The sequence below is a fragment of the Tympanuchus pallidicinctus genome, unplaced genomic scaffold, assembly GCF_026119805.1.
Source record: "Tympanuchus pallidicinctus isolate F22 unplaced genomic scaffold, pur_lepc_1.0 scaffold1, whole genome shotgun sequence".
Classification (NCBI taxonomy): domain Eukaryota; kingdom Metazoa; phylum Chordata; class Aves; order Galliformes; family Phasianidae; genus Tympanuchus; species Tympanuchus pallidicinctus.
The window spans coordinates 13,999,351-14,015,769 of record NW_026294618.1 but is presented as its reverse complement, the minus strand read 5'-3'; the positions used below and the strand labels follow the sequence as shown (position 1 = coordinate 14,015,769).

General features: G+C 44.5%; 1 protein-coding gene across 6 annotated transcripts; it reads left to right on the top strand.

Annotated features, from left to right (window-relative positions):
- The first annotated feature begins 626 nt into the window (after positions 1-626).
- ATP6V1C2 (ATPase H+ transporting V1 subunit C2) lies at positions 627-15,746 on the top strand. Of its 6 annotated transcripts, none has more exons than XM_052690097.1 (13): positions 627-959; positions 1,399-1,557; positions 3,077-3,144; positions 6,447-6,532; positions 9,514-9,608; positions 10,311-10,402; positions 11,175-11,273; positions 12,228-12,296; positions 13,271-13,363; positions 13,591-13,684; positions 13,993-14,090; positions 14,455-14,584; positions 15,282-15,746. In XM_052690097.1, exons 2-13 carry the CDS (start codon positions 1,429-1,431, stop codon positions 15,375-15,377), a joined length of 1,149 nt encoding a protein of 382 aa, XP_052546057.1. In that variant the 5' UTR covers positions 627-959; positions 1,399-1,428; the 3' UTR covers positions 15,378-15,746. The 6 variants fall into 6 exon arrangements, with proteins under 6 accessions (XP_052546057.1, XP_052546094.1, XP_052546070.1 ...); XM_052690110.1 differs by lacking the exon at positions 627-959 and adding an exon at positions 1,173-1,285; XM_052690124.1 differs by lacking the exon at positions 627-959 and adding an exon at positions 1,176-1,246.
- Positions 15,747-16,419: the final 673 nt, after the last annotated feature.

The following is a 16,419-nucleotide window of genomic DNA, read 5'->3' as shown; positions in this document are numbered from 1 at the left end:
ACCATGCCTGACCAATCTGGTGGCCTTCTAAAACGGAGTGATGGCATTGGTGGACAAAGGGCAACTGATACCATCTGCCCAGACTTGTGCAAGGCTTTTGATGTGGTCCCGCACCACGTCCTTGTCTCTAAGTTGAAGCGATATGGATTTGAAGGCTGGAGGCTGGATCATTAAGTGAATAAAGAATTGGTTGGAGGGTCATAGCCAAAGGGTTGCTGTCAACGGCTCTAAGTCCAGCTGGAGGCCGGTCATAAGCAGTGTCACTCAGGGATCTGTCTTGGGACCGGCATTCTTCAATATCTGTCAGTTGCGTAGACAGGATCGAGTGCACCCTCAGCCAGTTTGCAGACAGCACCAAGCTGAGCGGTGCAGTTGAGAGTACAGAAGGGAAAGACACCATCCATCCTCTCAGTTTAGGACACCTGTGTGTGATTGGAGCATTGCCCACCAGGTAGCATAGCAAGCAGCTGCACGAGCCGAACCAGCTTTCCGCGGCCCTCTCCCACAGAGCGCGATACTCCCGCCGCCCCGGGCCGCACCCCACACCCCGCTGCTCCGCGCCCGCCCCGCCCCCTGCGCCGCCCCGCCCCGAGCGCCTCCCCGAGCCCGGCCGTCCCCGCCCCGCCGCAGGGAGCCACCGCTGTGCGGGGCAGCGGCCGCTGCGGGGCGAGCGCTCGCTCCCCGGGTTTCTCATTCCGTGCGGCGGGGACTAAGGCGTGCGAGGCGGGACGGGTCCGGGAGAGCCTTTGGGTGGAAGAGCTGGAGCGTGGTTCTGCTGCTTGCTGTCCTGCCCTCATCTGTTTGCTTAGCGCCAGCGCAGCTGTCACACGTGGATTTGCGCCATCGTTTGCTTTGTGGATATTGTCCTGCTGAGAGCATCTCTCCTCCGGTCCTTGCTACCCAACCTGGAAATTAAAACACGGGGAAAGTGATATTCCGTCAGGCATCTCCTGCAGCCTGTAAGTTCAGAAGACCTACGTCTTGCTTGCACTTTTGCCCAAATATTTGAGTGTTGACATTGGTCAAACAGAAGTCCTTAATTACATCCTTGTGACTGGAGTCTGCCTGGCAATGGGGATCACGATGGAGCCTGGTGATGGGGACTGAACTGGGTGCTAAAGGACGGGGAGGGGAGGGGGGAGAAGGAAGGGGGAGGAGAGAACTTTGGTTCTTCATTCGGAAACTGGATGGAACAACCCTGAGAAAGGAGGAACTGCTGCGCTGTGTATGTGACATTGTGGAGAAGGTCATGTTCCATTTCAGGCTGAGACAGGAGTGACTCACTGTAATTATGCTACCAAAAGATCAGTAATCCACTCCAACTTTTTTGGTTCTTAGGGAAGAACACATTCTACACAGTACTTTTTTTAGCCTCTTACCTGCTCTGTGTTTCTACAGTGATCAGGAGTGAAGGGAAAGTACTGGATCATGTCGGAGTTCTGGCTGATTTCTGCCCCAGGAGATAAAACAAACCTGCAGGCATGGGAGAGAATGAATACGGTGACATCCAAATCCAACCTGTCCAGCAACAGCAAATTCCATATTCCAGACTTAAAGGTAAGTGAGGAGAGGGTTTGGGTATGGGTGACAAAACATCCCCAGCCAGGACTAAGGATTACTGGGATAAACATGAGATTTGTCATTTCAGAGAGCTGAAAAAGATTGCGACGGGGGGTGAGCTGTGTTCAGTCTACTGAAAACTGATTGGGGAGAGACAAGAGTCATTTTGCTTGAAGATGACTTTCATGTGGGAAGGATACGTGTGTAAGGAGTGAAGGTGACCGGTTAAATACAATGTATTGCATCTGCTGTACAGTTTGCTTCCAGTCACAAAAGTCACACGGCATTGTACATCTCATACTGCTAATGCATGGGGAGCAGCTCAGTATCTAGAAGTATTCCAGTGAGACCACTGACAGAGCAGACAGTTCTATATAATGCACATTACTCTGTAGGAAATGGATGTGCGTATATTCAGCTGTATTACTGGCTGTATAGCCTCATATCAGTAAGAACATTTATTCGTGACTTTTTTTTTTTAATATATCTTTGCCTTCTTCAATCCTTTCATAAGATCTGCACTTAATTTTTATTTCATTTGCATCTGTCAGAAGTCTAAATATGCTTCATTGAAGTCAGTGGAGCTGCAACAGATGCAGTACTTGGTTCCTTGGGGAGCTGCCATCACCCATCTCAAAGCTACACATGGTGCAGCCAGGGTCTGGCTTCAGTCCACAAAGTTTGTTAAGTTATGGCTTGAGCTGTTCCAGTTACTTAAGGATGCAAGTGAAAGGGGAGCATGGCCTTTTCTGAAGTGATAACATGCTGAAGTAGCACATGGATGCTGCAGATTGCACATGCTGCTTTTTACACATGCACCTGAGATTGCTGTGATTTTAGCATCTGTGTGCCACCAGCACTGGTGTGAGTCCATTAACGTTGGGGGAAACAAAGCATTGACATCATCTGAGCATACGGCAGTTCTCTGCGTTCTGCTAATTGTTCTATGCAAGACTTGTTTCTTCTCCGGTACTCCTTCAGCCTGACCCTTTGTAATGTTGAGCTGGCAACGTCACAAGAAGAGGTTTGGCAATGTATTGCAATACCATAAACATAGAACTATGACTGTGACAGAGTCATGCAAAAAGCAGATGTTGGTCCTGGGAAAATGGTGTCCTGAGAGGCTTAGTCCTTGGCAATAGGAAAGAATGCAGAGACCCTCTTTTGAGTACACTCTGCTTCCCTTGGTTCTCTTAGTACATTAGATTTGTTTTGTATGCATGCTGCATGCATTTCTACTCATTATTTTGTTAGGTAAAAGTCTGTGCTACTCAATGATTCAGGAATGAAAACGGGAAGGAAGACATTGATGCTTGATCTTGAGACATCATATACACTTTTTCCCTTATTGGAAAAGGCTTTTTGTGCCTGGGTCTTGAGAAAAGGAGTTGCTTTATTATCTACTGACTGAATAATGTTCTGCAGAACTGTTGAATTAGCAAATCAAAGTCCCTAAGACTGCTGACAGAAGCCTTGGACACGTGCATCTCTCACCTGCTTCTCATCTTTTGTACAGGTGGGGACACTGGATGCTCTTGTTGGTCTGTCAGATGAGTTGGGAAAACTTGATACCTTTGCTGAAAGGTAAAATAGGTCCTATTTACTACCTACAAATGAGGAACAGACATTGTTTTTATGGGATGGTGTGTCCTTGTATTCACCTCAGAGTTGGTTTAACCAAGGCTACAACTGGACTGAAGTGGGTGGGTTTGTGTTGTGGTTTAATCCTTGTGTCAGTTGCCACAGAATCATCACAAGGAAGAGGCCATTCCTTAAAACCTGGCTGAATGGAGACAGTGTCAGTTCTGTCTGAACAGTGATGCCTGAGTGGCTGTTTTCAAGGAAAGCTGTTCTCAAAGGAGATGTGATTCTTTTTGTATTTTTGAAGAGCAGCCTCCCCCTCCATCCAGAAACTCAAATTAATAAAGCAGTATTTAGAGAATATGAAGCCCTCTCCGCTTTTCTTTTTCCCAGAATATTTCTCTTGATATTTTTTAACCAGATATAGGAGTTGTAAGGAGATACAAGGAATAAATTTTTCTGAATGAAATCAGGTACTCTTCCTCTGTCCAACTCCTGGAAAGCCACAATATTGACTGGCCATTGTGTCAAACCCATTTATGCAGGGAGACTCACATGATCTCCTTGCTGATCTCTGCCAAGTTTGCCTTTTAGGCCAAGATGACCTGGGTGGACAAAGAGTAATAGAGTACAGGATGCTAAGGAAATGCCAGGTTTTAGGATACTTTATGGCACAAAGTGGTCTTTATTGATGAAACTTTTTTTTTTTTGCTTTGGAAGCAAACCTCACATACAGCTGTGGCCACGTCAGCTCTGGGGCTTTTTGCCTTTTTTCCCCTAGCCAGGCCTAGTGAGAAGCTGCCTGTCTGAACATGCTTTGTGCTTTCATAGATTGTTTGGTGGGTGCAAATGCATACAGAGATCCTGATGTAAGCTGTTCAAACCTGTGTTAGGCAGTTTGCATAGAAGTAGGTCTGCCAGAATACGTTTCTCCCTAGCATAGTTTTCTGACTTTACTGGTACCACAGTGGGGCTGAAATAGGATGATAACATTTGATCACTGGGTTGCACACAATGTTGATCTTTTCAGAATTGCTTTTTCAGAATATTTAGCAGCACAGAGCAGCTTAATACTTAATCAGTAAGATCGTCTCTATCGTGACTCTCCCCATCTGGTAGGGAAACCTACCCACAGTCTTTGTAAAGGTGTTCATACAGCGGATTGTTCCTGCTGGAGTGAAAAGGAAACGGGAGTCAATCTGGGATGAGATAGTGCCAATGCCATCTATCTATTCCAATGCAGAGTCAGAAAGCTGCTTAGGGCAGCAGCTGGCCAAGCAACTGAGAGATCTGAGTTTGAAGGATACGGGAATCATGCAGAGTGATTTTTGGGAGGGCTTGGCTAATTCCCACTTCTGCAAAACCTGCTGTGGTGTCCATGTAAGATCACTGAGGGGAGTTTTAGGTGATGTGTTCCCACTGTTACCTTTGTCTTAACTCGCCAAGGTGGTACACAGTTCCTTGTTCAAGCTGAATGCCACTTCACTCGTTAATTGTCCTGTCAGTGACAGCAGTGGCGCTTACCATGTGACATGATGTATGCACTGAGCAAAAGAGTCAGTGAGGCTTTTACACAGTGAGCTGTTGGGTATGGACTCCTCCTGTTTGTCCTCTTTGTTTGTAAAACTAACTGATCAAAAAGGATCAATGAGATTTAAAACTAAGGAAAATCTGCTTAAAAATAAGAAAAATAGACGAGAGGAGAGTAATAGCAAAGAATTATCAGGATAAATGGATTGGAATTACAATATCATTTTGTGTTAAATAAATGCCCAAGATTTGAGTATGTAATTGAGATTCAAGGGTTAAAATACCAAGCACTTGTACTTAGCCAAAGAAAACAGCATCTGGAGAGTTCAAGCCTGTTCAAATGACCTGAACATTTACATTCCTGCTCCTCTGCAACCTGTTGCTAAATAAGGACAGGACTGCCAATAAAGGCAGCGCAAACCTGTCAGCGCTGCCTCCTGCCAGGACAGCAGAGAAGGGGCAGGAGTTTGCAGGATCTATTGTTTCCATGTACTTTTATTATTTATTTACACAGGGAGGTGGAGTGTTTTTCCATGTCACTGTAGGGTAATGTGGTGCTCTCTAAAGCTGACGTTCCCATCCGTCACTCCTACTTGAGCATTCTCTGGATCCCATGTCTGCAGGGCGTTGTGCAGAGGCTGGAGATTGCAGGGTTCTGCTGCCTGCAGCTTTCTGTGCACTCAGTGGGAGTGATGGTTAATATACAGTATGACCTAAAGAGTGTTTGACTTTTATTTTATTTTATTTTATTTTATTTTATTAAATTTTTAATAGAGTAATGGCGTTGTAACACTTTCACAAGCAAAATCTGAAAGAGCACAAGAGTACATCCTGGTTACACCTGCACTCTCTCCTCAGCCTGAGTGTGGGCAAAATGTGGAAAGACTCTTCAGTAAGGTTTGTTCTGGCAGGAAAAGGGGAAATGGTTTCAAACTAAAACAGGGGATTTAGACTGGATATATGGAGAAAGCTGTTCACAACAAGGGTAGTGAGGCACTGGCACACATTGCCCAGAGTGGTGATGGATACCCCATCACCCATCCCTGGAAGCACCCAAGGGCAGGCTGGATGGGGCTTTGAGAACCTGATGGAGCTGTAGGCGTCCCTATTCATTGTAGGGGAGTTTGAACAACTGGCCTTTAAGGGAGCTTTCCAACTCAGTATTAGTCTATGAAAATGCAGTTCTCCACCAGGACTCAGCTGGCCTGAGGTCCTTAAGCATCTGCAGCCTGACAATGAAAACAAGAACAGCCCTTAGAGGGCTGTGAATTGGGGTGAAATGGTGTAGATTCCTCCCAGGGTATGGTACAGCTGTATTTTGTGCAGCAAGCCTAGACTCTGAACTGTTCCTGTCTGGTGTCATAAAGAACAACTGCAAAAGTTTATTTAGCATCCCATGGAGCAAATCTTCAACCGGGGTGAGACTGGACTGTTCTGTGTGTAGCCTTGTGTCCCTCCTTCAGAACGTGCACACAAGTTTCTTGTTTTCTAGTTTTTGCAATGAGAGCCATGAAATACAGTGTGCAGAAAATGGAATCTGTATCTTTTGGGAGTCTTGAGCACTGGGGAGATGGTATTACCTATGTGTTTGCAGAAATCAGTGTATTTTAGTTCTGCTGTATGCCATAGGTTGTTTATTGCCATTTTAGTTTACCTGCCTTGCTTCAAAAGTGTTTTGTGTGGGTATCTCCTTGTTTATCAGATCATTGTAGTATCTGTTTTATATTTCTGTTGTTTCTTTACTAATGAAGCTTCTCTTGTTAATTACACCCAAGTGTAATTAAGAAAATAGTCCAGTATATAGGAGAAGTTATGGAGGACTCCAAAGATAAAGTCCAGGAAAATCTTCTGGCCAATGGAGGTAGGTGCCGTGAACGTGGGTATGTTAATGCACTGATGCTGCCTATGTTTGCTTCAGAATATGAGCATTCAGAATTGAAACACTCACCTATTAGACAAGACAACCCTCAGGAATATTTTCTAAGAGCACATCCAGCCACGTTACATTTTTTTCCAGAGTTAATGCAAACTCTATACAGTTCCAGCTTTGCTTCCAGGACAACATTCAGTGTCTGGCACTGTTTTCTGGAGGAGCACTTGCTGCAGAGCCTGTGCTCTGTCAGCTGTGGATTTCTAACATCACAGGTGGATGCTGGGGGCAACAATTCAACTACTAGGGAGTTATGAGTTGGTTGGGAGCAGCAAGACCAGAAATACTGTTATAAACAGTATTGCAGTAACAGTGAAAGCCTGAGGAGTTTCCTGCTCTGCTAGCTTGGCTTATGTACGTACTTTGTTAGAGGAGCTGTGGTGCTGTTCTACAGCAGATAGGTGGTGAGGTCTTGCAGGCCTGCACAGTCGCTGATGTGAGATCTCCATTGCCAGAGGAGGGCCTTGTCACTGCCCTGCCCCTATGCTGCTTCCTTAGAGGAGCCAGGCTGCACTCACAGGGTGATGCCAGAGCTGCTGGGACATGAACTGTTGTTTCCATTACAAATAACTTCTCTTTGGTTTCCCTTGTGAGGCCCTGCTCTGCTCTCCAATTTGGGAGAGACTCACAAAAGTCATGAAGTCCAAATCCTGGCTTCACACATGACCACCCAAAATCAACCACTGTATCTGAGGGTCCAAATGCTCCTTGAACTCTGGCACTCAGGGCCGTGCCCACAGCCCTGGGCAGCCTGTTCCACGCCCACCGCCCTCAGGTGCAGACCCTGTCCCTAACCCCCCCTCACCCCCCCCTTAACACAGCTCCATGACTGAGAGCAGAGCTCAGCGCTGCCCTCCGCTCCCTGTGGGAGCTGCAGCCACCCTGAGGCCTCCCCTCAGCTCCTCTGCTCTGGGCTGAGCGCACTGAGGGACCTCAGCCACTCCTTGTGCACCTCAACCTCCAGACTTTTCCCCATCTTCATAGGTTGGGGAGAAAGTCCTTTTAGAAATGTCCTTTGTGCATGAAATAAGACTGGCTTTTTATGTGTGCAACTACTGGCCAAGTACAGTAATCCCACTTATTTATGTTACAGGGCAAAAGGATAAAATGAAATGTCTGAAAAGTATGTTGAGGATTGCTGATTGCAGTGTTGCTACAAGCATGCATTTGGGTGTAGTAGTGCTAGAAACAAGTCTTGGTCTGGTTGTAGAGATACAGTGATCACGTTACGATGGATTTCTCAAGTAACGACCTCGTAGCTTGATCACGATATCCCTATGACTTGAGAAACAACAGGTTGAACTTATTTCTTTTGTTTCCTCTTTTTACATTCTTTTCCCTTCCTGTCAGCTCTGCATGTCTTGTAATATAAGGATGTGGAAGTTTCTTGTATATGCTACTAATTTCAGTCCTTTGTCATCCAAAGGAGCCATATGTAACTAAGACTTTTTTAAGATTATTGATGCCGTCTTTAAAAAAAATTAATTGATTTTAATATATAGATACATATATTTAGGATTCCCCTGTTACAATCTAGTATCATTCCTCACAAGCAGCAGCAACACTGAATTCTTCTTCTGTCCCTTTTTGGATGGAAAAAAGGCCCTAAAACTGAAGGTCATGAAATCAGAATCAAAATTGTAAGACATTGCTTCTTGCTGCAGAGTCCAATTTCAGGCTATTGGACCGTGCACACTCAGCTTTTTGATTACAAATGTTCTGGTTTTAGCTCAGCTGTATGAATTCCTGACAGCAGTTTGGTCTACCAGCCAACTCAATTGTTGGCTGTGTCTAGCAATTGTCTGATTAGAATTGAAGGGGAACTGCAAGCATCAGCAAAGAAGAATTAAGTATTTTGTAGAGAAGGTAGTTTATATTGCTGCTTAGAGCTGGCTGAGTGCAGCAGAGCTAGGAAGTGTTCAGCCTGTGGGATTCCTGGGCTGCTGAGGAGGAGGCATCTCTCTTGGGCAACAGTAAGGAGAAGCAGTGTAGAAGGGAAGGGAATTGGGAGCATGGCCAAGGAGTACACCTGTGGAATGGGCTGAAGGCTCACCCTGTGCTTAACTGCTGAACAGATGAGTTCTGCTGAGACTGGGGAATATGAGAATAAAAGGGGCACAGAGAACTTCTGTATCTCTGCTTTGCCCCCTTTCCACATGCTTCCTGTGCTTCCTGGTCATGCATTGGCAGGAAGGGCTGAATCTGTGTATTGAAAGAGAGGGAGAACATGGTCATGCCAGTGTTTTCTGCCTTCTGTTCAATATATCCTTAGATAAGAAGTTGTCTTCATCCTTTCATAAAACTTTCCGTGCTTCAGAAATCTAATAGGGTAAACTGACTCTGATGTGGGGTGAGAGGAGCCCACGGAAAGGATAGTGCTCCCCTGGCAGGGTGTTTGATGTCACACGAGGCGGGGTGGTACCCTTAGCTTGGTGCTGTAGCAACTAAACAACTTTTCACATTCCTTCTCATGCACCTCTGTTCATACAGCGCTCCTCACACTGTGTGCAACCCACGAGGAGCTGCGTTCAGCCCTTGCCTTGGGAATGGTTAACTCTGCATCAGGCAGTGAGGAGCACTGAGCAGCCCTACTCATCCCTCCTTTCCTTAGCTTCCTGAGCTTGTTCTGCCCTGTTTCCCCATGGCAACTTCCCAAATGTTCTCCATCCTACCTGTCTGGGAAGAAGCTCAGTGCAGCAAACACTAGTCTCTCTGTTTCAACTATTTTTTTCTTTGGGGATGGTTAGATTGAACATTTGATTTGTGTAGATATGATCTAGATCAAATTTCTATGAGAATTCAGAGGTGGACTAACCAAAGCTCTACACAGGATACAGCTGGGGGCTACCACCCCAGCCTTGAGCTTCCATCGTGTCAGCTGTCTGCTTTAACGCATTTCTTTGTATTTCCAGTTGACCTGATTAGCTACTTGACCCGGTTTGAGTGGGACATGGCCAAATATCCCATAAAGCAGCCACTGAAGAATATATCAGAAGCATTAGCAAAGGTAAACTGTGCTCCAGGTTGTCAGGAGATCTCCGAATGGTGAATCATGTCTTTTGGCAGTTTTTGGTCTCTTTTGTCACAGCAGTCAATGAGAGTTCTGCCTGTGGTTTGGGCAGAAGCACGTTCAGAATCTCGCTGTACTGCAGCAGTTGATTTATTTTAATTTCTACCATAATAACACCAATAAATATCTACATGTCTGTATCTATACAGAGATATACAAACCTATTCATTCCATAAATATATGGACTTTTATCAGATTTATTGGACTACACTGATACATTCTACATTTTAGTTCCCTTCACTGTAGTATTTTATTGTTTTTACTTACTGTATAATCATTCTCCATGTTGGGGTTTTCTTGTGAAATCATTGGCCTACATTAAATCCAACACATTGCAGTTTGGATGAATTATTTACACTGACAGCCTGTTCAGGAAGGAATGAACCGTTGTTCAGTGTAGATAGCAAACGAAATACACAGTAACAGCTAACCAAGTCCTTCTTGCTGCAGAGACCATCACCCATGACTGAGCAGTTCAGTGGAACCCAGAACTGAAGTGGGCTCCCTCCTGGCTCTGTTCAGATGGTTTTAGGAGGGGCTGGCAGCTGTGTTATCTCTCTGCAGTGCAGAGGTAGGAGGAGGAAGGTGAGGATGACGCCTCAAGCAATTTCTCACTTCACTTTTTTTGTTTTGTTTTAGCAAGTCACTCAGATAGAAGCAGATTTAAAGACCCGATCAGCTGCATACAACAACATTAAAGGAAATTTGCAAAGCCTGGAGAAAAAAACTGTGTAAGTACAGCGTGTTCCTGTTGAGCTCTGGAATGCTGCATGGATGACGTGAGAGCAGTGTGTGCCATATCTACTGCTGTGCAGTGAACTGTGTGTGCTGTGATGGGTGCAAACGTAGTGCCTGACTTTGGGGCACACTGAGCATCCAGAGATGAAGGGGAAGCCAAGGTGGAAACTGGTGTGAGCAGCATGTCTTAAAATCAGCTCAGGGGAGACTGCAGTTCCTTATATGACTCCATTAGCAGTGGGAGGACAAAGCAGTGGTAAAGAGTCAAAACCAAATGTCAATATATTGCTCTGATGGGGTTTTAGGGAGTGAAAAATTAGATCAGCTGCGTCAGCCAGTAGATTCCTTTGCAACACAGTGCTGTCTCCTTTGGAAGCAGTGCAAATGCTTTTCTTTTCAGAAAGCCAGTTTTACAATATTCCAGGCAAAAGCATTTATTTTCCTTCTCTGCTGAGCCTATCTCACCAGCATCCGACTTTCATTTCATTTTTGTTCTGTTCTGCTGGTCAGGGCAATACTTTCTCAGAGTTTCCAAAATATTTTCTCTACCATCTTCAATTGCTTATGATCTTTACCTATGTGCTGCTACCTGGAGTTGCAATAAACATAAATGGCCTTCCTAGGAGCATAGCCATGTCCTTTAGCCACCTCATTCTCTAGTGTTTTTCAACTCTAGGGTGCACTACTGTCAACCATATCTACAGCATGGTGTGCTGCTGCTGGGTTCCTGCTAATGTCATTTTTTCTTTGTTTCGTTTTCTTTAGGGGAAACTTGCTGACTCGGACCCTGGCAGACATCGTGCATAAGGAAGACTTTGTTCTGAATTCTGAGTACCTTATCACACTGCTGGTTGTGGTGCCAAAGTAAGGCGATGGTGTGCGCACGCTCAGATGTGATGTTGAGTTTCAGACCTAAGTGTTGGATGCAGGCACTGCAGTTGGGCAGCTGATCTGTGCTGTGTCTGGGGAGCAGGTGGAACCATAAGCAAAAGGAACAGACTGCTCCCAGCTCAGAGCAGCACAGAAGTGGGATGTAGGTGTGTAAATGTTACAGAATGGGTTCTCAAACAGCTTCCTGGTAGGAGTTAAGAAAAACCAACGCGGCAGAACATATTTGTAATGGAGCTGATACAGTTTATAAAAAGAATCAGACCTGTCAAACTCACAAGGGCTCTGCTGGTCATGTATTTGTAAGTGCCTGCACATAGGATAACTGCTATCGCCATCAGTTGTGAAGGTACAAGGCATCCTTCCTTCTGAAAGCCTACACAAAACTTGTCCTCTTAGTACAACACTATTCCAACATGCACACACAGTACCATCACTTTTCTGTCTGACAAACACATTTCAAAAAGCTATTTGAGGTAAGTTTATTGAATTTATTACCAGCATCTTCTTTGGGTTCCTGCTATAAACACAACTCACTTTGCAAACTTTCCCTTCCCTTGGCCCCATTCTGCCAGTGCTGCTACTTGCCAGTGTTGCACCACGTCAGCACTGGACCATGAGACAGTTATGTGGGGCTCCTGGAATGCAGGACACAGGGCAGCCTATGCATGGAAACCTCAATTTTTCAACCCCCAGCTTCCTGCTTCCTCATCCCAAGACCCAGAGTGAGGGAGGACTGAGGATGATATAATGGGAAACCTCCCTGTAGCTAGTGACTTAGGACAGGAAAGGAAAGAAGCAGCTTTGCTGTCACAAAACCCAGCACAAAGAGCTCCTATTCTAAGCAATTAGCTTCATTATTTTTATCAACACATTCTCTTTTTGGTATATTGCATTTATTTACTCTGTTTTCCTTTGTGTTGCTCAAAGATCAAGCTACGTACAGTGGCAGAAGACCTACGAATCCCTGTCTGATATGGTAGTGCCTCGCTCCACCAAGTAAGTGACATCCCAAGTTCAAGACCCTGCTGGCTGCAGATACCTCTGCCATATCCGTCACTCAAGTTGCTCAAGAATCAGTTGACTAACACATAGGCTCTGTATGTTAACATATGGATTTGCCTATTATCATTCTCACTTGAAACTGGGAATTATTCTGTTGAAGGAAAGTACAGATGAAAGCTTCAGTCTCTGCTTTTTTTTTTTTTTTTTCCTACAATTAGCTTCTTTTTGCTCCCTTTTCCAGTAAGCTAGTTCTTTCCCCTTGCTGTGATCATATGAACAACAAAACAGGGCTTTTGCTTGTTTTAGAAAGATAAAAGCTTGTTACAGTAATCCAGGCCTAATTCAGACATATAACCATGTGCCACTTTATGAAAGCTCCTTTTAAAAAATCACTACTTCTGCATCTTTGTTTTCTGCAGAAAAATAGAATTATCTGATAATTCTAATAATCTAATAATTAATCTAATAATAATCACTGAATTATCCTGCCATTTGCATTAGCATATTCCATATTAACACCTAGAATGAAAAAAATTCCTTACTAGGAATTAAATATTCCTCTGCTCAGCTCAAGGCAGACAAATTGTCCAACCCAGGGTGTGAGAGGTGACTGAGCCTGACTGTCACATTATCTGAAATGGAGGAAGCAGGAAGCATAGGGAGAGGAAAGCTTTGTGCAACTGCCTGTCTTAAAAACACATGCATGGAACAAGCAGAGGAACATATTAGGAAATAGAAAAAAAAGTGTGCGTGTAAGCAAGTTGTCTGCATCAGAGATACTGTGGTTGGTGCTATTAAAGCCTTTGTTCCCTGTTTCAATCACATCTGTCTTGAGAAGTGAGGTACTGTTCATGAGGTACTGTTTATGAGTGAGCTCATAAACGAAAGAAAGAACTGCAAAAGGAAAAGGTGAAGCCAGTGTGAGATCGGCCGTGCCGAATCACAGCAGGGATTTTTCCCTCTCACAGAATGATCGCTGAGGATGCCGAGGGAGGACTCTTTACAGTCACCCTATTTAGAAAAGTGATGGATGACTTCAAGGCTAAAGCTAGAGAGAACAGGTAAGCAGTCATGCTTTGCAAGGAATCCAGCAACTGTTCTTCCTGCTCTCATGTGATAGACAACAGGATGTTTGCTTTCTGGAGGTGACTTCAACTCCCACCCTGCAAATCCTTTAAAGGACCAGCAGCTTCAAAACATTCCCATCTTGCTTCATCAGAAGCAAAAGAAACGATTGTACATACTGCTTGGATTATGGCTTGTGAGAGCAAATGTTATTCAATTGTAGGTTCATGGTTCGAGAGTTTTATTTTGATGAGAAGGAACTGAAATGTGAAAAGGAAGAGCTGATGAAGCTAGCTTCTGATAAGAAACAGCAGTATGTAAGTAGTACAGCAAGTTGCTGGCCTCTATATTGACAGCCTTTGGTACCTGTGTGTAAGGATCTCACTTAGAAGAGGCTTTCTGATCCCAGTAGATGCCTGTGAGCTCCAACGAGCACTAAAAACCAAGGCGTGGGATAGATAACACCATTTGCCCAAGGTCACACAAGTTTCTGATCTACTATGGGACAATAATGGCCTGCCTGAGAATTAACTCAGCAGCCCTTGATGCCTCCCATGGCATTAGCAATGGAGCCGTGTCATGCAGTAAAGGAGGAATCACAGCGCTGCTATTTCTGTTCTCATAGGGCCCGTTACTGCGCTGGCTGAAAGTGAACTTCAGTGAAGCGTTTGTGGCTTGGATTCACGTGAAAGCCTTGAGGGTTTTTGTTGAATCAGTCCTGAGGTAGGTGGGTACACGTGCGGTGCTGGCAGGTTCCTATCAAAGATAAAAAGCACCAGCTCACTTTCTTCATGGGGGGGAACATCCCTTACAGAGAGCTCACAGGAGATGGTACAGATGACTACAGAACAAGTGACACATAAAGCTGATGAGATGCTTCTTTGGGGTCACTTACCGGAAAAAGAACGGTGCTTAGTTCCCCTCTGGCTTCAAAATAGAAGTGCTTTCAGAGAAGGAGGCAGCACAGCACAACCGGGACCTTGCAGTACATAAATAGGAAATGCACCAGGAGGTTGAGGAGGGAAAAGAGCAGGAATGGAATGGGGTGACCTGTGGAAAACAGTGGGGTATTTTGCTGTGTTCACAGGTACGGCCTGCCAGTGAACTTCCAAGCGATGTTGCTGCAACCAAATAGGAAGTCAGTAAAACGCTTGAGAGATGTCCTAAACGTGGCCTTCAAACATCTAGATGAAGTTGCAGCAGCAAGTATAATGGATGTATGTATTTGGACTACAACTGCACGAACTGGAGCTTGTCCCAGTTTAGTCCAGGGGTTGGAGCAAACGCCTCATCGCACCTCACAGCGCGAGGATCCCTGCAAACAGCTCTAATCCCTGGTGCTTATGAAAGGATTAGTGGCAGGTAGGGTCAGGTCATCACGGAGAGCTGCAGAGTGCAATTACAGTTTCAGTAAGCATCTGCTGCTTACAGCTGCTGGCCTGAAATAGGTCTGCTCCCTTATGGCAGTTCCTCCAGGTAAGCTTCAAGCGTTCAGCTCAGTGCCAGCAACAGAACTGATGTAAAACAAATGCTAGGACTCTGAGATCTCCTTGCTCTGTAGAAGGCCGTCACTCACTAAACATCTCAGCCTAGGACTGCACCAGGCAGCAATACTTGTTTCCCCAGACCCCGAGTGCACATTTGAAGATAAACCGAAAGGAGTTTACAATTGCCTGAAATCAGGCAAGCAGTAAGTTCCCAGTGCACAAGCCAAGGAGAAAAAAAAGGAAATATCAATACTGTGTCAGACAGCCTACCAAAACCACCGAGCAAACACCAGATTCTCTGACAATTCTTTGTTAAGCATAGCAAGTACAAGACTCTACTCCACCTAAGTGAAGCAAGCAATTTGCTTTAACTTGGAACAGCACAACACTTTTATTGATACTGAAGTCATGTTGTTTCCTTTTGCAGCCTGGCATGGATATCCCTGGTTTACAACTGAGTAATCAAGAATACTATCCTTACGTCTATTTCAAGATTGACCTCAGTCTTCTTGATGGCAGTTAAGAAGAACAAACCAACTATTTCATCTATTAATTTTCAAGATCCAAATATTATACTATAAGAATCCTCAGCTGTTGAAATTCAAATTGAAATGCTGATGAATAAGATTTTCCTAACACTGTCAGTAATTTTTTATGTGACTTCAAACATCTTCAGTTCATAGCATTATAAAAACATATTTCCGAGGCAGGTGGTACTATGGTAGTATTTATTACTTTTTGGTAAGTTACAAAGATGGAATCTCTATTGGATTTAAAATTAAACAATTTTGTGGCTGATTTTTGGTGTGGTGGCTAATGTTTCTACTAATTGTACAGTACTGGTTTTGGAACAAAGTGAACTTCAACCAGGAAAAAAAAAAAAAAAAATAAAGGACAGAGCATCAGAGCAAAGCCCCAAGGCTTTGGTTTAAGAAGAAAGAGTTTCAAAGCTTGACTGGAGAATGACTTGTGGTTCCACGTGCTCATAAGTTCAGTTTTTGCCAAGACACATCCATTAGAACATGTTCATTAGAAGAGCTGGGACAACACAGAATTGGAGTAGGTTTCCCACCCCACATCAGTGGTCAGGCTGCCAACAGTTATTATACTGCTCCTAGCTCATCCCTATGCAAGGCAAGCTCCTACACACAGTGCCAGATGATGCATTTCCATTTTAATGTTATCTCCTTGAAAAGATGGGAACTTCCAGTTCCTTCATTCCTTACTTGGAAACAAACTGATCCCATCAGGGTCAGTCTGCTAGACACTGATAGACAAGACATGGAGAGCAACAAAAGGCTGTGGTGTTTTCTTATGAACGACAACAAAAAAAAGGAGCGCTGTCTTCACTCCCAACTCTGCTTCCTCTTCAAAGGAAACTGCAATTTCATATCAAAACAATGTCAGACAGGAAGAGAAATACCAGACCCAATCTGCCAGAGACAGCACTTTGGCTTTTTACTATTAGCACCTAGAAATACTCGTGCCCTAAAAATGGGGATTAGTTTCACTGCCACTCCTGGGGAAAAAACCAGCAGCTCCCAGCTCAGCAGTGTCTCCTACTG

What these genes read in the sequence shown, in the direction of transcription:
- ATP6V1C2 (XM_052690097.1), top strand. Translation starts at nt 1,429, where the DNA reads ATGTCGGAGTTCTGGCTGATTTCTGCCCCAGGAGATAAAACAAACCTG. An exon ending in AGCCTGGAGAAAAAAACTGT is followed by an intron (nt 10,403 to 11,174) that starts GTAAGTACAGCG and finishes CGTTTTCTTTAG; the next exon opens with GGGAAACTTGCTGACTCGGA. An exon ending in TTTGTTGAATCAGTCCTGAG is followed by an intron (nt 14,091 to 14,454) that starts GTAGGTGGGTAC and finishes CTGTGTTCACAG; the next exon opens with GTACGGCCTGCCAGTGAACT.